At 47.7% G+C, this 27631-nt stretch overlaps 10 protein-coding genes across 10 annotated transcripts; 4 read left to right on the top strand and 6 right to left on the bottom strand.

Annotated features, from left to right (window-relative positions):
* Positions 1-1341: 1341 nt before the first annotated feature.
* On the bottom strand, positions 1342-2547 carry TRUGW13939_07614 (uncharacterized protein; the record flags this gene model as incomplete). The annotated part of the gene is made up of 1 exon (XM_035490753.1): positions 1342-2547. One exon carries the CDS (start codon positions 2545-2547, stop codon positions 1342-1344), a length of 1206 nt encoding a protein of 401 aa, XP_035346646.1.
* A 639-nt stretch (positions 2548-3186) lies between these two features.
* On the top strand, positions 3187-5147 carry TRUGW13939_07613 (uncharacterized protein; the record flags this gene model as incomplete). Its single annotated transcript, XM_035490752.1, has 7 exons — positions 3187-3601; positions 3663-3836; positions 3888-4228; positions 4280-4392; positions 4444-4730; positions 4786-4887; positions 4951-5147. The coding sequence occupies 7 exons, from the start codon at positions 3187-3189 to the stop codon at positions 5145-5147; spliced, it is 1629 nt and encodes a 542-aa protein (XP_035346645.1).
* Positions 5148-8276: 3129 nt separating this feature from the next.
* Positions 8277-9022, top strand: TRUGW13939_07612 (uncharacterized protein; the record flags this gene model as incomplete). Its single annotated transcript, XM_035490751.1, has 2 exons — positions 8277-8298; positions 8589-9022. 2 exons carry the CDS (start codon positions 8277-8279, stop codon positions 9020-9022), a joined length of 456 nt encoding a protein of 151 aa, XP_035346644.1.
* Positions 9023-9877: 855 nt separating this feature from the next.
* Positions 9878-12751, bottom strand: TRUGW13939_07611 (uncharacterized protein; the record flags this gene model as incomplete). The annotated part of the gene is made up of 1 exon (XM_035490750.1): positions 9878-12751. One exon carries the CDS (start codon positions 12749-12751, stop codon positions 9878-9880), a length of 2874 nt encoding a protein of 957 aa, XP_035346643.1.
* A 4136-nt stretch (positions 12752-16887) lies between these two features.
* Positions 16888-18781, bottom strand: TRUGW13939_07610 (uncharacterized protein; the record flags this gene model as incomplete). Its single annotated transcript, XM_035490749.1, has 2 exons — positions 16888-18276; positions 18341-18781. The coding sequence occupies 2 exons, from the start codon at positions 18779-18781 to the stop codon at positions 16888-16890; spliced, it is 1830 nt and encodes a 609-aa protein (XP_035346642.1).
* Positions 18782-19031: 250 nt separating this feature from the next.
* On the top strand, positions 19032-20465 carry TRUGW13939_07609 (uncharacterized protein; the record flags this gene model as incomplete). The annotated part of the gene is made up of 4 exons (XM_035490748.1): positions 19032-19146; positions 19238-19387; positions 19445-19541; positions 19598-20465. The coding sequence occupies 4 exons, from the start codon at positions 19032-19034 to the stop codon at positions 20463-20465; spliced, it is 1230 nt and encodes a 409-aa protein (XP_035346641.1).
* A 129-nt stretch (positions 20466-20594) lies between these two features.
* TRUGW13939_07608 (uncharacterized protein) lies at positions 20595-22527 on the bottom strand (the record flags this gene model as incomplete). The annotated part of the gene is made up of 2 exons (XM_035490747.1): positions 20595-22238; positions 22300-22527. 2 exons carry the CDS (start codon positions 22525-22527, stop codon positions 20595-20597), a joined length of 1872 nt encoding a protein of 623 aa, XP_035346640.1.
* A 367-nt stretch (positions 22528-22894) lies between these two features.
* Positions 22895-23631, top strand: TRUGW13939_07607 (uncharacterized protein; the record flags this gene model as incomplete). Its single annotated transcript, XM_035490746.1, has 2 exons — positions 22895-22943; positions 23003-23631. The coding sequence occupies 2 exons, from the start codon at positions 22895-22897 to the stop codon at positions 23629-23631; spliced, it is 678 nt and encodes a 225-aa protein (XP_035346639.1).
* A 237-nt stretch (positions 23632-23868) lies between these two features.
* TRUGW13939_07606 (uncharacterized protein) lies at positions 23869-24571 on the bottom strand (the record flags this gene model as incomplete). Its single annotated transcript, XM_035490745.1, has 2 exons — positions 23869-24390; positions 24515-24571. 2 exons carry the CDS (start codon positions 24569-24571, stop codon positions 23869-23871), a joined length of 579 nt encoding a protein of 192 aa, XP_035346638.1.
* Positions 24572-24816: 245 nt separating this feature from the next.
* TRUGW13939_07605 (uncharacterized protein) lies at positions 24817-27555 on the bottom strand (the record flags this gene model as incomplete). The annotated part of the gene is made up of 1 exon (XM_035490744.1): positions 24817-27555. One exon carries the CDS (start codon positions 27553-27555, stop codon positions 24817-24819), a length of 2739 nt encoding a protein of 912 aa, XP_035346637.1.
* Positions 27556-27631: the final 76 nt, after the last annotated feature.

Raw genomic sequence — 27631 nt, 5'->3', positions numbered from 1 at the left:
TCACCTTTTAGAGTTTATAGTGTTCTAGCAACCAATTGGGGTATTTTCGTTTATGCGTATGAATGGTAATAGTGGAGCGAAGCTCCACGATTAATAGTTACCACAATTTCAGGCCTTTGCGGGGGACCTCCATTTCCTTGATTTTCTAAGCTCATTTATTTACATTGAAGAAGACTGATTTGTTAAAATGAAAAACTCAAAACGGAGTCGTATTTATTATAGTGACACCCCACTAAATAATGCGCGGATCGATTGGATCGATTGCGTAAGGGAAATCATTCACACGATCCTCGAGTCATGCCATTGTACTGGGTACTATCAGTTATGTTACCACGTAGATGGGTCAAATTTGGGGGCTATCGGGCACGCCACTGGGTTTCAAGCGTTCACATGCTGCCTCTATTGGAATTCACTACTATGTATTAAGCTCAAGTAGGCCAAACGGGACCTAGCCCTAACCCAGAGGTATGATGCGAGTCAAATCCACCTCGGCTGGAGCCACGCACAGTTGATGGGCCATAAACCTCTTTATACGCATCGGGATATCTGTAGATCTTAAAATTGCTGTTGGTTTTATGACAAATTCCTCGGCTGGCTGAGGTTTGGAAGTCTCCTTAGCTAGTCAACGATCATAGATAAAGCCCATGTTTTGAGCAATGTAGATTAATTCAATTACGCTTCTCCTTATTGATGACAATTTCTTGACTCTTATAACTTCAAGCCATGCGTATGGATGTTAAAAAATAGTTATTATTTAAATTTAGAATATTAGCAGGGAATTTGGCCTTTGAATGTGGCAAAAACCTGACTCCTGCAAGTTCCAATAAGCCGCTCCATATTTGATGCTCAATAGTGGTGGAAACCACACAAAGTTCAAACTGTATTTTTGATCCATACTGTCCACTTATAAGCACGTAACCCGGGGATGTGTACACGTATTCAGGGGCAGAATTTTTGGCGCGAGTCATGTACTCGACAATTTTACAGTAAGCTGTTAGAAGCAAGCCCAAGGGTACATGTGTTACTGCGGTAGGTATCTGGAAACTGTATCTTCCTAAGGATATTGTGCCATGATGGAACCAGATATTGTTGCTTATTTGAAGTGAGTATGAGCAGATCAGTGATTATCAGCTGGGAAATTATATATTATATTCACATTTACGGTAGTATTCGTCATCAGGGCTAAGGTAATGAAAAACGAGCATTATCAAATTTTAGCACTATCTAACATACATGTAATTTGGGGTGTTTTGAATCTATTCTCAAAACGCTGAATGCCAAATATTCTAACACCAGTAAGCTATGAACGTTGCTACCATAGCCATATCAGAACATTTGTCACTATTTGGTAGTACCAGCCTGCTTAGCAGACGAGAGCACAGGAAAAACCTTCTCGGCGCGGGCTGGCAATGATTTGGCGTAATCCGACCACTCTGTTCTACACCCACCACAGAGTCTGACGCCTCCAAACTGACCAGGAGAATCGGCGCCGTACGAAGGGCGATATTGACAGCTATTGCAATGTTGACTCTCGTCGATCTCCAGCATTTCGGCAAGTCCGTCGATCAAAAATTCTTTGTGGACCACGGTGTTCGAATGAAGCTTTCTCGGTAACTCCTCCGTAATCGTATCCTGCTTCTTTACACTAGCGTCCACCCGGTTCCAGAGCTTGAAATTCTGGCGAGTCTGGAGAATGACTTCTTCAGTCTCGGGCGTGCCTAACGTAAGGCCATCATCGACAAAACGGTAACGTCTCGTCGTCATATGAATCGGACCGCCAAACCATCGAATGAAGTTGAGCACAGCTAGAAACTTAACATCGCGTGCCCAGGCGACTTCAAGGCGCCACAAAAGCGTACGGCACACGTGGAAGCTCTCCCTTCGGAGTTCCGGGTCGATGTAGGCGAAAGTGCTATGTGTTTCTCCCTCCGCACGGTGCTTGTAAAAGGCAACAGCGTCATAAAGGGTATCGGCGATTTCGCTGAGGATCTGAAATTCGTCTTCTCGAAACCAAACGTCATCGATATCACAGCATACCAGTGCGCCAGCCAAAGTGAAGCGAGCCAGGGCATCACAGTCTCGGATCCTGAACCAGTTCTTTGGCGACGAAGCTAGTGCATTCACGTATCGACGGAACAAATCCGAGGTGCATTTATCGCTGGCCTTTTCCGAGGTGAATATGAGGAAAGTCCGAAATTCACGTTCCATCTCTTCACGACCTGCAGTTGCACCATAAAGAATATCCAAAAGTTCTGGGATGTTGAATCCGAGTACATCATCGCTAGCAGGGTCGACAAGATCACCACGAAACTCAGCAATAACCGCAATCTCGAGTGTACGGATGAAAGCAACATATCGGTCCCAATTGGTAAAATTGGGGATCACACATCTAGCATACTCCCAGGCCGCATTAATTGTCTCATGGATAAACTTGTCTGAAAGATCGGTACCTTTCAGGTCGTTTGCAAAATCGTCCGGATAAAACCAATCATCTCGTATCGGTTTCGACTTGATATGGTCATTTATTGTGATTGTCTGAGTTGCCATGATTGTCTATATCGTAGAAGCTGTTGACTTGTGCTCGATGTAGATTGATTGACTGGTTGATACCTCGAATTATAGTCCGGTAGAGCAGGGTTATGCAGACTCTAACAGGTTAAGTACATGAATCCTTGTGTTGGAAAAAGGTCACTAAATAGTTGCTAGATATGATAACTAGAAGAAAATCAATTGTCTTTACACTTGTATTTGGAATTTACCAACAATTAGGCCACCAACGGCCCACAGACGATCTGGAGCTATGGTAGTAACCTTCGATAAAAAATGGATATAGACCCACCTCGGATAAAGCTAAAATCATACAATCAATATATTATACACCTACGTTGTGTTTTTATTGTTATAAATTTATAATCCTTGCACTTAGTCCTGTTGGTTTTCCAGATTATTGGAAAACTTTAACTCATTGCTGATTTTTGAGATATGCAATATCGTGGACCTGTTAAAGTTTTGTTGTAGGTCATTGCTGTATATGTAGTCTCCTGACTCGCTTCAACTTCGCTGATATTTGCAAAATAGACCGAGGCACTTGCTCTGTGGCATGACTCGGTGTATATATTAAGCCAGGCTTATTGAATGCAGCGGTCTCTAGACTTGCACTTGGTTACTCATCCCTTTCCTGTCAAGATGGATTTTGTCAAGACTTTATTTTCCACCAACTTGTTGCTTTCCGGAGCAACGGCTGGTGTGGTGATTCACCAGGTCATTAGACGAGCCTTTATTGACCTGTACCCGTTCACAACGACTGGTTCCGTTGCCGCTTCACATTGGGTACTTCTGGGCGTTTTTTACCGTTATGGCGAGTACAGTTTCTGGGAGGCCAATCGACGAGCCTTGACGCTCGTGTGCTATACGTTGGTCTCCCTTGCTGTCAATATATTAGTATACCGGGCATTCTTCCACCGGCTCAGACATTTTCCCGGTCCTTTCGGTGCTAGACTGTCAAAATTCTGGGCAGTATGGCAGACGGTCAAGTCAAAGGCCAGGTGGTATCAAGTGACCCAGAAACTACACGAGGAGTATGGCGACTACGTGAGAACAGGTAAATAAAATCCTCGATACAGAACTTGAACGGCCCGAGAAGACTAATTCCAATATCACAGGTCCTCGTGAGATCACCATCGGAGACCCAGCCGCTATTCAGCTGGTTCATGGACTGAAAGCCACGGTTAAGAAAGCCCCGTTCTACGCTGCATTGACAGACTCGGTTCATACAACAGACGATCCAGTATTTCACAAGGAGAGGCGGAAGATTTGGGACGTTGCTATGAAAGAATGTGTGTATCGATATTCGGATATACGAGTTCAGGACTAACTTTCAACCATAGCGCTCGCTGATTACGGCCCCATTGTGGAGGAATTTACCAGCATTTTACACCAACAGCTAGACAAATCCCTTGGCCAGCCAGTATCAGCCAATGCCTTGACCAAACACTATAGCTACGACGTCATAAGCACACTAGGATTTGGAAACTCTACTCGTTTCCTAGAAGGAGAGACAACCGACATCGCGAAGAAGGTTTTTGGTGCCATTGAGCGGGGCGTTATAGCTATCGGGTTACTTCTACACGTTCCTTATTTGCTCACCATCATGGAGACCTTCACGTACAAGGGTCCCATGGGTGAGTTTAATAGGTGGGCAGCAAATGAGGTTGACAGGAGAAAAAAGGTTCGCTCATTCAATGTCTTTCTTTGAAAGGGTGTGTTCTAACTATACCAGGTTGGTAATCCAAGACCAGATCTCCTGGGCCACCTTTTGAAGAACTCAACGGACGATGCAGTCGGAAGACAATTACTAGATAATGAGGCTCGTATGATCATTGGAGCTGGAAGGTAAATTCCTATTTTTTATAATTTCTCTCGCTGCTGGCTTACAAATTTCAGCGATCCCGCTGCATCGACACTTGCACTCTTGCTTATCCTCCTTGCTGAGCGTCCTGAATATCAATCGAAGCTTCGGACAGAAGTTACCAATGCATTCGAAAACAATACATACGCATGTGGGAAGCAACTTCCTTTGCTAGATGGCATAATTAACGAGTGTCTGCGTCTGTATCCGTCGGTGATCTTCCAGAACCAACGCTTAACTCCTCCCGAGGGGTTGACGATTGGGAGTGTGTACATTCCAGGTGACACGATCGTCTGTCTCGGCCCATACCAACAAGGACGCGGTAATGTCACCAGAATATTGTTTCTTCGGCTTAATCTAATTTGGAGAATTGACAGATAAGCGTAATTTCGTCGACCCAGACGAGTTTATCCCTGAGCGGTGGACCACACGCCCAGAGTTGATCTTGAACCGTCAGGGATTTTTCCCATTTTCTTTAGGTTCGTCGACTCAATTCACATCCAATCAAACGTGAGATGAAATGACTAGCTAAAATTACATAGGTTACTATAACTGCGTAGGAAGGACTGTCGCGATGATGGAACTGCGTTCTGTGATAGCCAGAACGGTCAAAGATTACGATATAAGCTTCCCCAAAGGCTCGAATTTTGACGGCAAAGATTTTTACTCCCGCATTGTAGACCATTTCTCATCCGGTGTACCACAGCAAAATGTGGTTTTCACTAAGAGACAAAGTTAAATGCCCGAGGTGTATTATTGTATTTACACGTTGGTGATTGTGATACGTGGGTGGTCCAGTGAACTTTGAGAAGTAAGTATTGAGTCGAATTAAGACAGGAAACAGATAAATAATCTTCCATTGTCGAATATTCTGCTAACATTGAACAGATGGGAAGAAAGGACCTAAGATCAATCGAGATAAGTGGGTATTATCGCAGTGATAATAAAGATTGTTGAGAGTAATAGTAGTATCAATTAAGGCTATTTGATATGAGAAATATGACACGGTGGACGACATCAGATACGTTATGGTAAATCGAGTGTCTATATACAAAAGTCTGAACATAGCCATCATAGGGACTCGTATGCTACCTATAATAGTCCACGCTTATGATTCTCGTCATAGCTATAATTGAAAAAAAAAAAGAAATAAAGGAGTAAAGGTTGGGTCAAAAAGAGGAAAAAAAGTATGGATCTCTCAATTTTCACACTTAGTAGGATCACTGAGCGCTTAGGCCTAGAAGATGACTCTGTATACTCCTAGAGCCTTCCTAGAGTCGCTATACGCCGCTGTGAGTTCCCTAGAGCTTGCAGTTCTAGCTCCGTGAGTGATCTATAAGCGATCATGGAGTCATGCTGGGCATAAAGTGGCACTATGCTGTGCGGTTTAGCGTCGCATATCGTTTTTACGTATGTAAGATGCATTTGGTTGCGATAATATTCGTAATGAGCAATATGTCATGTATTAAAAGTATTGAATAACAACAACATCAGCGTCTTAAGACAACTTTAAGCAGCCTGATTGTAACGGGGAGGCATTGAAACACGCTGCCAAAGAAGAATGCTATGGTCCATGCTGCCGTGACTCCAAGCACAATTCGTCCGATAATTTGAAACGTAGACAAGGCTGGGGCCTTGAAGATTCGCAGGTAGAGATGGCAACCCAAGCCAGCGATAGCGATCATTTGCAATGCAAATTTGGCCTGTAGTTATTCAAAAAATAAGCCAATTGAGATCGCAGGTTGGATAGAATGGATTTGTATACTTTCTCGTAGAGTATAAAAGAATCATCAAGATTTGGCTCTCCCTGTAAATCGTTCCTGGGTTATCGTTTTGTTGTATCTTGATGACGATCAAATATACTTTAATTGTAGTAATGCATCCACGGTAATATGATATTAATATTGGGAAAGAGGATTATTTTAGATTAATAGGAATGAGCTAAGCTACACATTTCCGGCTATAACTGACTTTTCCTTGATGTTTGGGGTCATTTTCAGAACTAATGAAGATGTTACGCGACTCTGATTAGCTTTTATATGCAATAGTAATTGAAAATAAATCATATGTATACTTGCAATGTAAAGCAACAGCAGAGGGCTAAAACTGAATATAGTGTTGTACATGCACTTCTCACCCTAGAATAGTATTTCGTATTATCAAAGAATATTTAATAAGAATGATGTATAGATGTCTAATACACACAGAATATTGAAATAAATGCAACTATGAGGTCAATTTCTGCCAGTTGAAATACCACAGCTTATTTCTGGAATTCTGTTTAGTCTTGTTATTCTATGTGCAGTGTAGTTGAGCAGGTATAGAATTAGATCCAAAGAATGCCTAAGCCGACCAGGATAGAACAGTTGGCGAGTGGTAAACATCACCTTGAAATTTCCTTTAAGAGGTCTACAGACAGAGGGTAACACGTTACAAACTTGGGTACGATATCATCAAGCAGCAAATCGAACGATATCAGGGCGTGTCTTGAGATGGTGTGTTCGGACTAAGGTCTCGCTGGATCGGTCTGTCAAGAGTTCGAGACGAAAAGGGTTCCTTGTAGTCCAGGTGTTGGACCAGTCTCGCTGGTCCTCTGTCAAGTTGTTGAGTTTGGCAGCTTGCCATACTTTATCTGGAATGCCCGAGATTGCTAAGTTGTCAGTAGAAGACGTTATAGTTGTATTGGAAACACTTAGGATATCTCCGGATGCAGGCTCTTTCAAAGTGGAGTTCTGATCAGGGGCTGTCTGTATGTCTACGTGCTAGGACTGGTTTGGTTGGAAGGAGCACGAGAAAGGAGAATGGAATGGACCCCAGTTGGTGTTCAATACATAGAATGACAGAAGGACTAGGGGGCTGACCAGAGCCACCAAGCGCAAGAAGCGCAGGCTAAATAATGACATTGCAGAGGATCTGCGCTCAGAACAGAGTGTCATCGAGCGAGTCTCAACAAATACAAATAGTTTTTGGTTGGGACAAAGGAGGAAGCTCCGAATCGTTTAATAACATATTACGTCAAAAATAAGTTGACAGGAGTTGACGCGAGGCTGAAACAAAGGGCGGCGCCTATACAAGCCAATTAAACACGCCACAGCCCTATTTAAATTGTGCAACATGCCGTGCATGCGATAAAGAAAAACAGGGCGACAGTGAGTGGTTGCAAACGTCTCTAGAGTCAGACGTTCGAAATTAGCCCTAAGCCGAGGGCCTAGGGTGGAAAGCCTTTTTTTTCTTATTAGGAAACCGCGGCCCTTCCCATCGCATAGTATTTACCCCTGCATTCGGAACTACGGCGGATATCGTATATTTGTTTTTGCACCTTTTGGCGTTCGGGTGGATTGTTCGTGGAAAATGGCCCCAGACTGGCCAGGATGTTGTATGTACGTGATGACGCTGCTGTCACCAAGTTACCATGTTCTGCTTATTGATGTCAAAAAGGGGCACTGTATATATGAAGATATTTGTTGCAATAAATGCATCCATTTATGTAAAATTGAAATTGACCAGTACCGTCCGAGCAATCCGCCAGATATTGAAGATCATGAGGTTGTCGTGAACCATGAACTCACTATGGCTCGTACTCCTCCTCTCCTGGATGCTCTGGTTTCACCAAGGCATGAGCCAGAGTACGTCGATATACATACTAGATGATCCACACTTTATTGGATGGTATCTTGGACCTTCAACTAGTAAGAAAAGACGTGTTTCACTAAAACCATATTCTCGAAAACCGTCTGAGTTGAATCCGTCACAGAGCAAGCACTGACCGACCCCAATTTCTGGACTACGTCTGGACAATTCGCCCAAGGTTGTTCAGCAACCCCGTGTAAATGGGCTACAGCATGTGTCAACGAAGTCATCACCTATAATGACGGAAGCACGTTTGGTTGGTGAGTATGACAACAGTAAAAGTTTATGAGTGGCTAACTGAGATCACCACCGCCACAGCACCTCAGCTCATTGCTATACCATGACCATCTTTCAAAAATCGCCGAATGCAGCACCTTCTGCCACGAATATTTTCTGCGCGAAGGTCTGGCCTGCGACTACGGTTTACCGTGAGCTGCCCGCAGCAACTATTACTACTACAACTACAACTACTATTACTATTACTACAAGCTCAGGTACGTTTATTGAATCGTGGAGAATGACATGCTGAACTTAGATGTTGGTTCCATAGGCCAGTCTTCTAAATCTTCTAAATCTTCTTCTACTTCGTTTTCGAGCACGACTTCGACTAGCACCTCGACCATTATTCCAGCCAGTATTTCAACATCTAGCGTTCCAACCGCTGGTTCTCCCATCACCAGTGCTCCTACCACCAGCACCCCTTCTCCAACCTGCACCAATCTACCAACAAACACCACACTCCCCGAGAAAACAGCCACCAGCAGTAACAGCCAAGCATGGATCGCAGGCGCTGTCATCGGCCCCATCGCCGCTATCGCCATAGTCTCAGGCTTGATATTCTGGTTCAAACGCCGGCAGAATGCAAAGCAACAGCAACCAGTCCCGGTGGTACGGCTAAATGAAATATGGACACCACCACCGCCAAATAGGACCTATGCAAAGGTGTACGAAAAGTCGGCATCATCACTGCAAGAATTGGAATGACGTGAACCTTTTCGGAATTGATTGATAGTGTACTACCGAGGAGAAGAAATACCCTCAATTGTTCTACTGCAGCGAGGCTGTACTGATTTATTGAGACCACATTTGAGGAAGTTCAAGAAGAAAATAAATTCCATAATACAACCATCTATATCCCAAACCAAACCCCTTACCAATACACAAGGAAAAAAAGAAAAAGAGAAAGAAAAAAATGGACATGAAAGGTAAGGTAAAGGGATGGTAGAAAACTAGATACATGAGGGAGAAAAAAACAATGCAATACAATGCTTAAAAAAACCAATTGAAAGGTAGCAAACGTGATAATCCAAAGAAAAAGGAAAGTCGTTAAATCATGATGGCAGAAAAGAGAGATCAAGAGGCCGAACACTAAATGCAGTCAATATAAATGTGGAAATAACACAAGACTAGTAATGAAGAAAATAAAACAGTTTTGCACCCAAAAAACCAGAAATTTCAGAAACATGCAACTCCAAAAAAAAACAAAAAAAAACACCATCGATATCAAAAATCCCGAGGGCGCCACGGCCAGATGCCTTTTTGTGCATGTGAAAAAAAAAAAAAAAAAAAAAAAGTAAATTTCCGGCCATAAAACAAAATCAACTCCTTGGAATGCGCAAGTGTTTCGCCATGTTAACCACACACCGGAAAAACTGTATTCATAAAAAGGGGAAAGATTTCGTTGCCGAAAACGGTTTAAGAAAAATGATTTCCAAAGGCGCTCAGAAGACAATCCGGGGAGGATTTATGAATGCAAGATACAATCTTATTAAAAATGGGTATCGTATCGCGCAACAAAAAAAGGGGGTATTTGAGAAGAAAATGTCGAATTGAGGTTGTTTATGTGGATATGTGCGTCGGTAGAGAGTTTGCGATTTTAGACCCGTCAAGCCATTGCATTGAGGAAGCAGGGTTGATTGGGAGGATCGAGTCTAGGAGAAAAGATGTTCGTCCTGGGTGTGGAGGCTGCAGAGGTTGTGTAGTAGCTGGCTCAGTCGTAAGAGTTACTGGTTGAGCAAGGGCTGGGTTTATCGGAAGGCGAGAGCTGAGAAGCGATGCTTCCAGGCTCGTCTTGCTTTCAGTAGGAGTATATTGGTCCATGGGGATTTCTGTTTCAGTTATAAGATTCGTTTTTGTTTCCGGTACTTCGGCTGGTAGATGCCCAGATTGGCGTAAAGATGATTTTCGATTCAAAGAGGTCATTGAGAGTGACTGGTTGATGGCAGGCGATTTCAATTTGGCAGACTGTGGGAGATCACTCGGAATCATAGCGTCCAGAGAACACGAGGCATGACCGCCAATACCAGCAATATCTCCCAAAAATGCACTGTTTGGGAGCCGACCAACTTCTTTTTCTTCAGACTTGTTGTTGGTACTATCACGGGCCCGCGAGTCTAGATTTGCGTCCCTACCAAGGTCAACTTCGGTTTCCTTGCTGCCATCCGCGGTGGACGATGGCACAACGACTCGACTAAGGCCCGAGCTGTGTGCACTCTGAAGCTCCTGCGAGTCGTGTGGCTCGTGCGTGTTGTCTCTCAGCGCCTCAAACTCCTCTGCTGAGAACCCATCGGGGTTAACCAGATACTGCGTGCCGTTGAATTCTACTTCTTCAAAACGAGGCTCGAGGCTAAGATCGGGAGACGATGCTCTGTGTAGCTCAAAGTCACTGTGGGAGATTGACCGGCGTCCGTCCAGATTGGGAGAGGCACTGGATGGGACGTACATGGACGGCTGGTAGTCACTGGGAGGTAGAGCATGCGTAGTCGACGGACGGCGGCCGCGTGGAGGATAATCGATTTCCTGCGCATCGTACTCGGCGGGCGTGACATATACCACGCCTGGACGGCCAGAACCGTGCTCATCATCCAGACAGACACTTCGGTGGGAGATTCGTGGAGGGAGACTGCCATAGTAAGGTGGACTGGAAGTGGGCGGGTGTCCGGGAGCGATCCATGGAGGCAAAGTAGCATAAATCATGTGTTCGTCCGGGTCGATTGGAAAGAAGGATAGCAATTCCTTGGCCGACAATCGCTCCTGTGGACGGTCGCTAAGACAGTGGGCAATTACTCTCCTGTAATAGTCCGGAACCTTGGCGTCGATAGGTATAAACAACGGGCGAGGTTGGCGTTCCGGCTCGTCTTCTTCCATTGCCAATGCCCACAAAGTCATACCAAGCTGGAAAAGATCCGATTTGACGCCAATGTACATGGTGATCCTCTGGTTGCTCTCGATCTTGGCGGCGATTTCCGGCGGTTCCCATCCGACCGGACATCCTCTGCGATTGATATCAATGATTTTGGCATTGTCGTCCGCATCAATAACAATATTAGATAGCGTAAAGTCCCCTTGAACGTAGCCGGCTTCGTGGATCTCGCAAAGGCCTTGGACAATCTGGCGGGCCCAGCGTTCTCTCCGCTTGATAGTTAATTGGCCCCGAAAGTCGTACAGGACGTCCACTAATGCACCCTGTTCAGCATAACTAATGATTAGACCCTTGAGTCGCTCACAGCGATCATCAACTATAATTCCTTCGAACTGGATGACGCTCTTGGAACCGGACAGCGCATGGAGCGCGTTTATTTCGTAAAGGAACTCGTCTACCGTGTCCGGACCTGGTATCTCCTTTTTAATATAAGTCCTCCCATCCAACTTCACCCTATACACAAACCCAGAAAGATGGGTATCAAACAACAGTTCGGACTCTCGAATTAGTCGAGTTTTAAGATGGCCAATGCTTGTAATTGGCGGATACGGAATGATTTCGTTCACATCCTCCGTCACGTGTACGTGTAAACGACCGTCGCTCGTGTCCAGTCTGAGATTGGTCACCGTGTCGTAGAATTGGATATCGGGCAGCGATTCTCGAATCGACTCGTAAATACGAGCACTTTTATCCCGCTGATAATGCAGCTCCTTCAAATCGTACTCCAACGAGCCCGGCGGTGCGTTGCGGTAGTCACACGATATGGTCACTCGCCTCCACCGATTGGGCCTCTCGGCGTATGTCACAAAGAATTTTTCGCGTTCCGACTTGTCGCGAAAGTGCATGCTTAGGTTGAGGATCCATTTCCGTTCCAATTCCAGCTCGAGCGGGTCTTCGAAGCTCTCCACGGGCCGGAGATAGTCGTCGCGGTACGAGGGCGCGGAGTCGACGTGGGACAAAGTAGCGGCGTCGCGCAAGTCTTCATGGGCCGAGTCAGCATCGGATCTTATCGTCAGGGCAGCAGATGCCTGGTCGACCCAGGAGCCAACCTCGGGGGCAGAGAGCCTGGCAATAGCGGCTGGAGGAGGGGATTGAGTCCGCTGGACGCTGAGCGTGCGTCGACGGTCGACCGACTGGGCACGCCGCGGCTCGGGGTCGGTGGGCGCGAGGCGATCTCGCTGCTCGGAATTCTGGCGTCGAAACGTGGCTGGTCGAGGCAGGCCAACACCGACCTTTCGAGTTATGCGTCGGGACAGGGGTCCATTGTTGTTGTTGTTGTTGTTGTTGTTGTTGTTGGTGGGGGAGCTCGAGCCGGAGCGGTCGTCGCGGTGGTGAAGCCATCGGCCCAGGCCCAAACGCTGCCACATGCTCATCTTGGGCGTGGGCGACGACGACGATGGAAGCGGCGGAGGAGTATGATTATGAGGAGGGGGCATCTGTTCCGGATCGCGCAGGGCAGTGAAGAGCCGGTGAGAACTGGCGATGGAAGGGTCGCGGATGGTGATAGCCATGGAGCTCGCTCGACTTGTCCAGGGAAACCGAGGTCAGGGGAGGGGTCAAACCGTCAAAAAAACGCGTCCGCCAGCGCGATAAGGAACCTGGACAACCGGCAAAACAGAAAACTCAACAGCTCCAGGCCATAAGAATCGGACGGGGCTGGGCAGGTGTCGCCCCGCAGCGAGTGGAAGGTGGCGATGTGAAGAGAGAATACTGTAGAACTGGAGAGTGGTGTCAGAAGACAATGACCCCTTGGCTACCCCCAATAGGACCCGGTGGAGGCGCGCAAGGGGTGAGTCAAGCGACGATGGGCGAGACAAGGGCGAGAAACGAGGAGTGAGTGGAGCGGTTGAGATTTGAGCAGTCGAGTTCGAATTATTTCGCGTTTGCGAGTGTTCGTCGGGGGAATCGGAGGCCGCCCCGAGGAGTTGAGTAACACCAGGAGGAACAAATAAGCAATAAATAAGCAGAAAACAAGTGTAATTGGATGCTAGAGCCCAAAGACACCGGGCGGCTGGAAAAGTGTGAGCAGGGCGTGCATGGGCGAAATGCACCAGCTGGAGTCTCAGTCCAGCGTGGCTGCAGCACAGATGTTCTGTTGCAGCAAGAAATAAAACAGGACAAGATGAAATAAAATAAAAGACAAAACAAAAATCAAATTGTTTCTGGATGCAGGGAAAAAAAAATCTGTCACCGAAAAGTGTGATTTGTTGTTGACCCAGGCTGACCGCTAATTCGGATCAGGAACAATTTTTTTGAATTTTTTTTTTTTTTGCACCCAAGACAAAGACTCGCAACAAGGCAGCAATTGATCCGAGCTTCAATAATTCCAATCGAATCGGGTTGTTACCCTGGTCAATAACTGAAAGCCGACCGTGGTTGTGTGTGTGTGTGCTCGTTTTGTGTATTGATTTGTGTGTTGCTCCGTCACAAACCGGTGACAGTATTTAGATGTTGATCGCTGTCAATTTTGCTCGCTTTTTTTTCTCGGCATGCAAATACTGCTTTTGAGCAACGATGAGCCTCTGCTGCACTGCGGCCTAACCAGGGGGCTGGTGTCATAGGCTACTGTAGCACTGTTAGGGAACTCTTAGAGTCTCGGCTGAGCCTGCGGGATTTGTAGGTCCGGGTGGTTAATAATAATAATGCCGCATCAGGGATTATCCAGGGATTCACTCGGGGGGTCTGGAGGAGGAAGAGGGAAAGAAGGAAAAGAAGAAAACCGTTTTCTTATTATTTTGTTTATTAAAAAAAAAAAAGAGGTCCCGCGCCTACCAACTAAACTTATGCATGCGGACAGTGATCCTCGCATCTACGTGGCCAGTGTGATTGAGCAGCAGTAGTGATACTAGTCAAGAGTGAACACACAGTTCGCGCAATCTTATTTTTTATCATTATTATTATTAATGGGTGACAGGCCTCGGGCATTGTCCTAGCTCGGCTAGTTTTGTGGTTGCTCTTCTTCACCCTCGATATTAATCTTGATTGATTACATGTATTATATTAATTCCATACACCCGAGAGATGGCATGCAACCTCAACGGCGTCATTACATGTACGCCCCTTGCACAGCTCGGCGAATCCGCAGAACAACCCTAGAAAAACGATAAATGAACCCTGCTGCCTGTAAGCCAACAAAGAAACGCTGACCGTCACCCCGGTCCCTATTTCGCCCGACTCATTTATCTTTTTTTTCCCCCTCTGCTGTCTTACCGGTAATTACCTTTGTACTCCGTTGCTCATTGTCCTTGGCTTTTACTTCGTACCACGTACAGAGTATTCTTCTCTTTTGCTCACCGTTTTTCATCTTCAAATTTCTCACCCCGGGTTGAATTACCAGATCGGGGTTTTTTCTTTCTTTTCTTCGCTTTTTCTGCCTCGCACTCACAGTTGGTCGGGGATGCAACGTGTTGCTTTAGTCTCATGCGTGGCTCCAATTGACCGGGACACCCTTAATATGGGCTGCGCTGTGCATCGCGACAACGGGACTGGTTGTTGTAAAGACCTAAAAGACCTAAAAGACCTAAAATGCCTAGTACCATGCTATGATCTCTAAAAGCCCCGCACTTGTGAGGTTTTGCAGACCGATGTCGGTGGTTCACAAAATTGTAAACCGGTTTTGGATCGGTACTATCTACTCTAGTAGTAAGTAGTACGGAGTTTAATATAAATGATAAAGGAAATCTTGATGGTAAATGTCAAAAAAATTTAAATGACTGGAACGGACTCGGCCTCGGCCCGGCGCGGGAGGGGCTTCCATGCTTTTTTTTTTTCCCGTGGGCGGGTCGCGCTAGAATCGATGCGGAAGTATGTATGAACATATATTATATGAATGAAAGTATTATTGAGTCAGGTTACTATCTATTGGGGATGCATGGGAATAAGAAATATGGTACGTATTCCGGCTTCCCACCGGCCCGGTTCCCGATCCATGTATCCTATATTGCAGGAGAATTAAACACCTGCAGCTGCATTACTACGTCAACGGTTCATGCAAATGGCACAGACAAAAAAAGGATTCTAAAAGAAGCGCCGACTTATTATTATTGTTAACTACGATTGCCGCCAGTCTTGAATGGGAAATTGTTTCCAGAGTGCTTTTTTTCATCATTTATATAACAGTGAATGAATGATGGGATGTCAGATGCATCTTTATCAAGTCGTCAGCAACTAGTCAAAAGGCCATACTCTCTCTGTCTACGGTCTGATAAAAATACATGCACAAGTCCCAAAAAGCCAAACACCCAGAAAAATCCCCGGGCAATCTCCTAAAAGTGATGCTTCCAATTGTCGAGTCGTCTGCACGTCAGCTACCAATGACATCTGGACCCGATAGCACGGTATTAATTACTATTTCGGCTTGATGCAGTAGGATGCAGTAGCACCAGACACACAAAAAAGTTGGGGCTTTTTGATTGCAAGGCAAGAAAATGATATTTGCGACGAAAGCTTAGTTGCATGGAATTAGTTTGATAGGTAGATACTTGGACGTATGATTGATTAGGGCTAAGTGCATAGTGGAGGCTGAAGATTTTCTTGTTTAGGAAAGAGCTTTGGTCCGATTTTTTTTTTTGGTTTTTTTTGGTAGTTTGCTAGTAGTGTAGAGAGTCTGCTGGTGATTAAATTATCATTTTAGTTTAATTTTATCAACGCTCTTGCGATTTCAATGTTGCAATACATATTGCCTTTTTGAAATGCATGCATAAACAGAGCCTCTACATACGCTCGAATCACAGGCACTCATGCACACATGCACTTGAGAAGAAATGATTTTAAAAAAAAAAAAAAAAAAAGACTAACAAATGTCATCATCATAACCATAGGGCTACGTGTTTGCATACAGCCTTACCACTAACCGCTAGTAGCACCATGCACTGCCAGCCAGCCTCAAGTTAATGTTGCTAGCTGTTTGATGCCCGAGGCGGAGCCGCGTTCGCTTCACCTCATCCTTGGGCATTATCGTTCAGCCTAGTTGGTTAGTAATTAGGGCTTTTTCATACTCTGCACCCTCTCTGCACTAGTGTATTGATTTGCAGGGGATTTTTTTTAATAGGCTAGTTACATATGGTTACTGATGGGATATGATGATGCATCTGCACGAGTCTTGGATGGGGTTTAATAATATGCAATTCTCCGAAAATATGCACCGGTTGAGTCAATACTTCCAGAAACCATTTTGAATTTATGCAGCTCGCTGCACAGGTGCTATATGCAAGCAAGTTAGGACGATTCGACCAATGCTAATAATATTATTATGTTGCAAGCCGATTTCGATATGAGTTGATGATTCTCAACAAGATAGATTTAAGATTTTGAACCTGATGAATGCGCATCCAATATTCAACATTCAACATTACCCAGTAAGATAAATTTACACGAAAATAATGTAAACAACAAAAAAAAAGCGCTGATGAAGACCAATATCATATATCCCATGGCCGAAATACCGGACAGCCCATCCTGCTTGTCATCCTATCCCCAGCCAAAGCACACACATCCAAGACGAAAACAATAAAAAAAAACATAAAAAAAAATAGATAGTAGTAGAATACAGTGATCTGAAAATTAATTAGTAATCAATCGAAGCCGAAGCTACGTTATGTATGTCACGCGAAAAACAAAAGTGCAGTCATGATATCGTGAATGTTGTTCATTCATCGTCTTCTGCGTGCTTTTCTTCTACCGAAATCTTGGTAGATGTTTCTGCCGATGTCTGTGGAGGTTCGACTGTTTCCTGGTCTGCTGCGGGTGGTGCTTTAGGTTGAGCCGGTGTATCAGCGGGTATATCTTCCACTGTTTCGGTGTTGGATGTTTCCTCTTCGACGGGAGTCTCAGTCTCAGTCTCAGTCTTAGTCTCAGCCTCTGCCTTTTCCTCGGTCTCATTATTTTCTGAAGCGCCAGGTTCACCGAGCTCTGAATCTGCTGAAGACGAAGCGTTGGGTTCTTCTGCTTCCAACTGTGTTGCTTTCTCTTCAGGCTCCTCGGCTTTGGCTACCGGCTCAGCATCTTCCACCTTCTCCGCAGACTGCTCATCTGGCGTAGAATTGTGTTCGTTCGTCTCTTCCTTCGTCGCTTCCGTAACCACCTCGCTATCCGCTGCTGGTTTTGATTCGACTTCTTTGTTTTCCTCAACCTTGAATAATGATGGCTCCTTGGCAGCCGCCTCATGGTTTTCCTCCAGGGCTTCTGCAATAGTCGTCACACTAGACCCCGTCGAAGGACTGTGCTTGTGTCGCCGTGTCGTTGCCGCAGCACTGATGTTTGCCGGTGTTTGTGGTTCACCAAGTTCGATTGCAAAATGAGGATGCGACACGCCATTTTGATCTTTTCGCAAAACCGAGATTCTGCGATTGTCTCCAGGTAAAACCGCCGATGGCGGCTCAGCAGAAGCCGGGATTTCGTTGTCGTTGTCGCCCTCTCCATCCGACTGCTCGGCTTCGCCGGGAATCGTGTAATTGTCGTGCGGAATCAACTCATACACGTCGCACACGGTTTTGAAGAACACGTAGAGACCATCTGTATTCTCGACCTGGCGGAAAACATCCCTATGCTGAAACCAGGCGTGCGCAAATATCCGGTACAGTCGACGGAAGATGTTTGTCAGATAGCGCATGCTCGCCTGTGGGCCGCCGGCAGCGTCAGAGCCGAGAGTGAGACGGCTCGGGAAATATTTGGGAGACGTCAAGATGTTGGTCGCCCAGTCGATCGTGTGGCAGCAGTAATCAATGGCGCAGCAGGGTTTCGGGGGGTCGTGCACGGCGCAAAGATACTGCCATTCGGACGCGCGCATTTCGGGACACGATTCGGCCGAGCAAGGCGGGTTTTCTGCGAAAAACGCGATGATCAAATTGTTCACCTTCATCGTCAAGAAGCGGCACAGCTCGTACAACCACAGAGACCGCTCAACGCCATCGGGCGGATGGGCAAGGGAGACTGCGACATCACGGGTAATGGGTTGGATCGTGTCGGACTCGCTGGGCATTGTGTAGTTATGGTATAGAGCTTTCAAGTGTTCCTGGAGCTGGAATGGAGAGTCAAGCTAGGGGATTCACGCTTATCGTTAGTTAAAATGACACAAACAACAAAAAATTTTCACGACTCACCTGTGACAACGGAATCAAGGGCAGTCCAGAAGCCATATCCGCAGCCTTGGTCCCCGGCCGAATCCTCCTCGTCGAGCCATCTTCAGTCTCTGGAAGGGGCGCGAACAGTTTGTCGCCAGCAGCCTTGTCGCCCACAGTTGGCGATTGAGGTCCGATCTGGACTTCTGGGAACGGCGGGGGGCTGGGGAGGCGCGGAGAGCTCGAGGGCGACACGGCCGCTGCAGTAGCAGCAGCCATTTTCCGCGAGATGGAGGTGGTCGCGGGAGCCTTCAAGAGCGAAGCTGAAGTCCTGGCCGACAGCGGGAGCAGCGGAGGCGTGGTCGGGTGGATCAGAGGAGGGCTGGTGCTGAAAACCCAGGTGTTGTCGTCCCAGTCGGCGTCGAAGTCGGGCAGGTCGTGAAGCTCCGGCGGCCCGTCGTAGTCGAACAGCACAAAGTCCATTGCTGCCTTGGTGCCTGAGCGCCTGAGCGGGTGCCTTAGTCTTGGCGCCTGAGCCGCAGTGCCCTAAGCCCTAACGTCCTGTCCGTTCCGGGCTGTTGCCCGCTTTCCGTCGGCGCTCGTCTGCTATGTCGACTCGACGAGGCCTGGTGTCTGCCTTCAAGTTCTCAAGTGAATTTGAATAGAAAAAAGACTTCTCTAGCTGTTTTGTTCCAACTAGTTTTTCCTATTTCCCTGGCTCAGCGCACGCAAAATGGATGACGACGATGCACCGCCAGAGCTGGTCGACGTGACGGCATTGCCAGAGGAAAGCCGGCGAGAGTCGCAGGAAGAAGCGGCCGCTCGAGTGCCCATCACGCTGGTCACTGGTAAGGAAGGCTCTTTCTCTCTGGCTCCTTCTCTCTGCGCACCTGCAGTCTCTATCCCATTTCATACCGGGGCTGACTGACCCCCGACCAGGCTACTTGGGCGCTGGCAAAACGACCTTGCTGAACTATATCCTGACGGAGAAGCATGGCAAGAAAATCGCCGTGATTATGAACGGTCTGTATGCCCTCCGTCAAATTCCTGGGTGCTTCCAATCTAATGCAATCTTAGAATTCGGAGACTGTATGTGAACCAAGCGTAGTCGCAGTGTCTAGCGGTCACTCATGACGTTATGTCTAGCAACCGACATTGAAAAGTCCTTGACCGTCAACCAAGGTGGCCAAGAAGTTACCGAATGGCTCGACGTCGGCAATGGCTGTATATGCTGTTCTGTCAAGTACTTTCTTCTCTTGTGGTTTTTTTTAATAAAACAAAAAGCTAACGTTGATGCAGAGACTCTGGCGTCCAGGCGATTGAATCGCTGATGGACCGCAGCGGCACTTTTGACTATATCCTGCTCGAAACCACCGGGCTCGCAGACCCTGGCAACATCGCGCCTCTATTCTGGGTCGATGACGGCCTGGGAAGCTCGATCTACCTTGACGGCATCGTAACACTCGTAGACGCAAAGAATATTCTGCGGTTACTAGACGAACCGGCCCCTGAAGAAACCAGCCATGACGGACACGAAGACCATACAGGCCCAGCGCTATCAATGGCCCATCTGCAAATATCACACGCAGACGTGATAGTCCTGAACAAACTTGACCTGATCACGCCGACCGAACTCGATGCTGTCCGTCAACGAATAACCTCCATCAACGGCGCTGCCAAAATCCACACCACCGACCACAGCCGCACACCACAGATTGAAGGTGTTGTGCTCGATCTGCACGCGTACGACCAGCTTGGAAAGCTGAATTTCCAAGAAAAGGGCCACGCTCACATTGACCCTAAGATATCCACTATTGCACTGACTCACCCGAAAATAGGACCTGAACAGATACCGCGCGTTGACGAATGGCTGAGATCTGTTTTGTGGGAGAGCATCCTACCTGTTGCTGCTGGAGAAGAGACAGAAGTTCCTCAATTCGAGATTCATCGTCTAAAGGGAATCCTGGCTTTGACCGATGGGTCCTTCAAAGTGATTCAGGCCGTGAGAGACGTGTTCGAAATCAGAGACTCGGCCAACCGTGAACGCCAGCAGGATGATGACGAGGCGCCTGATCACTGTAAAATTGTGATTATAGGTCGCGATCTTGGACAAAGCACGGAGCTTTGGGAACGGAGTTTCAAGTCATTTATGGAAGAGCAGTCTTGATTTTGGCCGCTTATTACGAGACGCGTTACTAAAGGAATGAGACCACGAAAAGAACCAATTAATAAGAAAACACTAAGCTATGCATGAATGCAGTCGTCATCGTATCTCGTACATTTCATTTCACCTCCTTCATCTCATCCTCATCGCCAACGGCGAACCGTCGCCTACTAGATCTAAGGCGCTTCCCTCGTCCTCATCATACACCCCTTGCCTACCATCCAAGCCAACATGAACAGCAGGAGACATTAACGGACTCTGCACAACACGAGGCCGGCTTTTGAAAACGCTTGCATAGTCCGCCTCGTCTGGGAAAATTTCGTCTCGCGGTGTAGATGCGCCGGACTGCGACGGGGTGTATCGTTGTTCCTTTGGCGGTGTCTCGAATTGGTTGATAGGGAAAACCTGTGACTGGCGTGTCTGCCGCCGTGAAGATAGAGATTGCCGTGATCGAGTTGTGGTTTGCGGAGGTAGTAGGGACATGGATTGTCTTGTTCTCTCGAGAAGTGAAGACTGTCGATGGTCAAATTTGTCACTTGGAAGGGCTGGTAGATCCGGTTCCACCTCCGAGTTTGGGCTTTCGGCCGCGGTAGCTGCATTTTCGAAAGAATTCTCTGCAGGAATATCATCGGAATCAGGTGATGGCCGTGCGAGCTTGTCTTCTTCGTGTTCATAAGCATCAGGAGTAACTGGACGCGGCACATTTCCTGGAGCCGTCACTTGAATGCTGGGAGACGGGGACCGGCTATATCTCTCGCTATCTGGAATAGGTGACAGCGTCTGGAAATTACCAAAAGACTTTTTCCCAAGTGGTCTCTCCGGCGAGCGAGGACGAGTGTTCCGCTTGGTTTTCTTTGCCCTGCCGCCATTTATTTTTGCTAGACCTTCTTGCATCGAAGATATAATGGCTTGGTGTTCATCCACGAAGAATGGCGTATCGATTGGTTCCTGAGCAACTTTTGACATGTTCGCCACGGTTATGGTCAGATGTTCTTTGAAAACAATTCCTTGGTCTTGCTTATGAGCTTGCGTTGACTCTCGCATCCCGCTCTCCGTCTCAATTCTGCGCATCGTTGTTTTGAATTCCTTCATAAGTTGCAGGCGGTGTCGCGCATTGGCGAGACGAGCATCCAAATCTTGCAACAAATCGGGGTGCGATGGCTTGGCCAAGTCATTGATGTTGCCCCTTTTGGCTCGTGACCATGCTTTCTCAAATGGCAATTCCAAGAAAGCGTCCGTCTCAATAGTGGACCCCCCATTCAACAACGTATCCGCCCAGCCCTGGCTGCCAAACCAATTGGCTTTGACTTCTTGCTCCAATTGCTCCGCATGGGGTACTTCATCCGGCAGTTGCAGTTTCTTCTTTGAACGACTCGCGAGCTTGTCCGACTTTGCATCAAGTAGCTTCGAAAACAGGCCATGGTTCTCTCGAATCCCGGATCTATTTCGCTTCGTGCTTTGTAGGGTTGAATGGTGCGCCAACGCCAACGGAACGAGCCGATCAAGTTCACGTTGAGATATCCCTTTGGCAAAGGCTAGTTTCAAACCAGGTTCTACCGAATCTTGAGACACAAGTTTCCGCAGCACCGCGGTTGAAAAGACCGCCAAAACTTCCTCGAATTTGGCTCCTCTGCAGTCATCCAGCATGGTCTTCCGCACAATTGCCTCTCTCCCCAGGTCTCCATTCTTCTTCAGGTCGGATAGAGCTCGAAACAAAGCTGCGCGTAAATTGACCGATTGCAAGGGTTCCAATGGAGGGAAAAAGGGACGCAGTTTCTGAGTTGGATTAGCAATTCAAAAGCACAAGAAACGTGGCAGCCAGGTAAGATTAGACTACATTCTTCGTTTCGGCCGGATCCCATAATAAGAAGAGGTGATACAAGGCCCACTCTACGCCTTTGACCCGCTGCAATTGAGCTTTCTGTCCCCCGGAAAATAGCGAGCTAGACAAGCCTGGCCAGTCTGGCTGTTGGTCAAGTTGCAGGAGGTGAACATTGCGTAGGAAGACGATGACGGGAGGCGGCGTGGACCATTGCGGAGCTGGTGCACGGGGTGGTGCTTGCATGGGAAAAGAGATGGTTACAGCGTGCTGCACCTGCAGTCGCCTGCCAACTGACAGCGAATATAAAACAAAAACAAAAAAGACCGTGAGAGCAAGCAAGCAGGGGACCTAGCGGTGAACTTGTCGATCTGCAGGACGACAACAACAGACCGCGCGCTTGTTTGTTGTGTTTGTTGCGCCTATCGCCGGCCCCACTTTTGCCGTATCAATTGGCTCTGCCCCTCCATAAATAATCATCATCATCCTCCATTCCTGTCGTTTGTATTACTCCTCAGGCCCTTCCGCTCTTTTGACGCCCGCTATCTCGCGTCGGTTAATATTACACCGTATTTTGTTTTTTGCAGCGATATTCATCTTTGCATCTGTCGCAATGGGTTCCAGCGAGACCTCCCAGCAAGGAGACTGGACTCCTTGGTCAGGTAAACATTCTTTTCGCATCCTCAATATAGTTATTTGAACTAGGCTGACAGACCACAAGTTCTCTCCACTCTGCCACACCCCATCGAGGAGAATAGCACCTCTCCCATTCCCTTTTTCCACCTCCTGGAACGCCTCAAGACCACCAAGCGCGAAGGGTGGCGCCGGTTTGGTCTCGACCACGCCGAATCGATCTCTGACCACATGTATCGCATGTCTATCATTACCATGCTCGCACCTCCATCGCTTTCCTCAAAACTCAATATCGCGCACTGTACAAAGATGGCCCTCGTCCACGACATGGCCGAATCCTTGGTCGGCGATATCACACCCGTTGACACGTCGGTAACCAAGCCCGAAAAGGCGCGGCGTGAGGCTGCAACAATGGACTATATCGAAACAACACTGCTACGCGGTGTCCCCGGTGGCGCCCTTTCCGGCGGCGAGATTCGGCGCATATTCCAAGAATACGAGGACAATGAAACCCCCGAGGCTCAGTTTGTCCACGACGTTGACAAGATTGAGCTGCTCCTGCAAATGGTTGAATACGAACGGGAGCATGGCAAGGATTTGTCCGAGTTTTCGCATGTCGCTAGCCGCATCACGTTACCTGAGGTCAAGGAGTGGGCTGAGGCTATCATGAAGGAGAGAAGGCATACTTGGAACAACAACAACACGTCCAGTGCGTGATCTTGATTGCGGAATTACCCGCGGGGTGCATTTTGAGAAATTTCGGGCTCGGAGATTATTCGTTTTCAATGCCACGGCACTAGACGAGGGCGAGGCGTTTGGGTGGCTTTGCAGGATTTTGTATAGATTAGATAGTATGGACGCGGTGACGCGACAACATAATGCATGATAATGTACGAGTATCTGGCCTGCGAATACGTACAAGTAGAGAAAAAACTCCAATATTTCATTTATCAATCAGTCATCGTTTTCCTGTTCCATCTCTTTGGCCAGCATCTGCGCCTCTCGTTCCATGTCCTCATCACTCCTCGGCGTACGCGCCTCGTTGTCTACAGCCGGAAAATCCGTCCTCCTCTTTGTCTCTTTGTCTGATACTGTTTCATCATCAGCTACCTTGAGCAACTGCCTCTGTATCCTGCTCATATCCCCTTCCTCCCCATCCAACATGCCATAAATCGCATCCGTGCCACCCTTATGATCCAAATCTGCTTTTCGGCGCGGAATAATGTGCGTGTGCACATGCGCCACGCTCTGTCCCGCATCTACACCATCCTGAATCGCGATATTCAGACTCGACGCGCCAAACACGCGCTCAATCATGCGCCCGACTTTGCGCACTGTGAGAAACAAGTCTGCGGTTTCGTCGACGGTGAGCTCTGAGACGCGCGGCACGCGACGGCGCGGGGAGACGAGGACGTGACCTGGTAAGATTGGTTTGAGGTTGACGAGGGCGAAGCTTAAAGGTGTTATGTAAAAGACCTATAATATCGTTTCGGCCGTGAGCAGGTTGGTTGCCATGGTTAGCTAGCATATAGAAAAAAACCGCCAAGCTTGTTTAAAATATGGATGGGATGATGGGTTTGTGTAATATCAATTGATTTACCTGCGAGGTCACGAGAAAAGGCCCAAAGTGAATCGGCGCCTTGGAAAGAACGGCCATGCTCGAGAGCTTGTTGTGGAGGAAGCTGTGGTGATTATTGATGTTGGGAGAGATGGAGCAGTTGACGTAAGAGGCATGAAGGGTACAAGTATGCGCTATACCGCATTGGGGAACATTCGAGAAGGTATACGGTATCAGAACCAGCTTTATACATAATCATTGTTTTCGTATTCACGTTGGAAGATCGAAAGATATCTAATAATAGACGTCTACACAGATCTATTGAAGAATGTTGACCAAAAGATTCACCCTCCACGTCTACGTCTACGACCACTGGTACGAGGGGCTGGCTTATAGACCTCTTCCTCTTCTTCTTCTTCTTCGTCTTCCTCTGCATTGTCACCGGAAACTTCAACTCCACTCATCTCAGACTCGTGATAGTTGGGTACGATGACAGACTGTCGAGTGGAATTCTCCCCGTGATCGAAAATGAGATTGTCTTCCCCGTCATCTTCCCCAGGCAGCAAGAATCCACCGCCCTGATCGACGTTATCAGCATCGTCATGATGGTCTTCATCTGATTCTTCGTGGTCGTGTGCCTGCTGAACAGTTTCTGAAGCCTCAGCCGGCTGGATGTTCTGACCCCTGCGTTGAAACGGATTGTCAATTTCCGCGTCCCCATCGTCACCATACTCTGCACGAACACGCTCCGTGATTCGCAAGCCCATCAAAAACTTGCGCCATGTTTGTAGGATACGCTTTTCCTGGGCCAGTCGCTCTTTTTCGCGCCGGACCTCTTGATCTGCTCGCCAAGCGTCCTTCAACAAATCGCCGTTCTCTTCGGCGACGACGACGCCCTCAATGACTGGAACGGCCATTTTACTGCCAAACTCAAACCCAGCCACAGCCTCGGCAAAATCGATTCCCAGCTTTTTGCATATACGCACTGTTCCTCGGAACGGGATATGAACTGCACCACGAGGTACCATACTCGGGACGAAACAGTCAATGTTCCCATATCCATTCTTGGGAATTACTCCATTTTGAATCGGTGGCGGGATAATGTACTCCGTCTGGTCTTGAGCATACAGCCCTTGTAGTGGTTTTTGACCTGTCTGACGATGAAGTTCGTCCACTTCTCGTTTCCTCATCAAAGTAACAGCGCGAATGGGGACTCGCTTCAGTGGCGCTTCGCCTATTTTCGGTCGACGGCCCTCCTTGTGCCAGCTTTCCGCGGACAGGCACCTCAATACGTCAGAACGGCGGTACACGTCCTCTTCCTTGGCTTTGGCACCTTTCCCCGAAGAGAATTTTCGTACGACTTGAGCGCCGGGTCGTAGTGCTTCCTCACGGCGGAGAAAACGCTCTAGAACGAACTCGGTAGATGCCTTCAAGCTTTGTAAAGTGTCTCCTTCCTTCTTAACGGCCTTCTTTTCCGGCTGATTTGAAACGAGGTCCTTGGCATCTTCGATGTCATCGGCAACTGTACGCTTATTTGCGGGGCGTTCATAGCCCTTCATCGTCATTTTGAACCAGTCATAGTCGAATTTAAAAACGGGGCCACCTTTAGCAAACCTCCCAAGGAGTTTCTCTGGTGGTAGACGGTACCCTTTTGTTTTTCCAGGCCACGTCTGTCGTTTGAGATAGCGTGTCGTCACATCCTTGGCTGTGCCGTCGGACGAATGTGCAACAACGTAGGCAATGACCTGCTTCGCCTTATCAGCTCGGGCGCCTCGAGGTTCAAAGGCAGCAACCATCTCGGGTGTTGCAGCCACTTGATTAGCCAGAACCATAGCGTCCACGGGAATGACATGGTGAGTCACAGGCGACACAGCCTCTGTCCAGTAGACTGGGAATGGGAGATCACGGTCATAACCTTTCCCTTTTGAGGTACGCTTCCTGGATGTAGTTTCCTCTTCCCTATCACCCTCGCTCTCCTCATTACTGTCAGTCGTGTCTTTCTGTGCCTTGGATTCTTGTTTCAGAAGGTCAGAGGTGTTAACTTCAGCCTTGCTCCAGCCAAATCCCAGGGGCTGCAGGTTCGAAACAAGCCGGGCTTCGATACCTAGGGCGCGCAGAAGGGCAGTAAATAACTGTGCAGCCACATCACGAGACCCCTGGCGTTTGTCCGCTAACGCACGAAACTCATCCCTGTTGGGAACTCGTTCCCCATGCAACGTCGGATCAATTTCTGCATTCTTGTAGGATGCCAGTATTTGTTCCACGTTTTTGGCACTGCGGTAACCGTGTTTGCGGAGCCCCGGGGCTGTGATTTTGAAATTCTTTCCCCAGTATGCAGCTAGTATTCGTAGTAGCTGAAGGATTGGATCACCATGGCTCATATCCGGCTGACCGGGTTCCAAGCGTTCCGCCGAATCACCCCAGTCTTTTGTAGAAGATTGTGTCTGTCTCTTCTTTCCCTTCCTATCACCCTTGGTCTTGGTCTTTGTATCTTGCGGCGGGGCTTCCAAACCAGAGGCGACACGCCATCTCTGTACCTCCTTTTTGATCCCTTCCGGTAGCTGATTGCGTAGTATGTCGTGGGTCTTTGAATCGTTTATCCACGCATTTCGAAGGGCATTGTGGAAGAGCAGACACTGGACGTGCAGACGATGGGTATTCAGCCTAATTGCGCGCTCGATCTTGGACGGTCCTTTCTTTGTATCGAGAAGAGTCGGCTCTTGCACATCCCCCAGTGCATCCAGGGTCAATTCAAGATCTCCAATCGGAGCCAGGGTCCCACCTGGAGTGGTAGTGACAGTTGCTGTCGAAGCCATGGCATCTTCCCAGTCAATCTCATCCTCATCTCCCTCGTCGTCCTCGTCGTCATCATCGTCATCGCCATTTTGATTTGATTTCGGGGCTCCATTATTGACATCCTCCCATTCTGGCTCGCTTTGGTCTTCCTCACTCGAGGACGAAGCTGCGCTTTCTAAAGGGTTGGTCACTTTTTGCCGTTTGGTAGACTGGCGTTTGGCAGGCGGAGCTGCCTGCTGGCCGGATTCAGGAGATAGCGATCGTTTGACGGGTATGAAGGGAGGCATTTTACCTCGTGAATAATGATGGATAGCGTGTCATGAGGAAACTAACTGCAATTCCAAACCAAATCGTGGTTACTGA

Source organism: Talaromyces rugulosus, chromosome IV, assembly GCF_013368755.1.
Source record: "Talaromyces rugulosus chromosome IV, complete sequence".
NCBI lineage: Eukaryota > Fungi > Ascomycota > Eurotiomycetes > Eurotiales > Trichocomaceae > Talaromyces > Talaromyces rugulosus.
The sequence above is the reverse complement of the archived record's forward strand: the minus strand, read 5'-3'. Positions and strand labels throughout refer to the sequence as shown.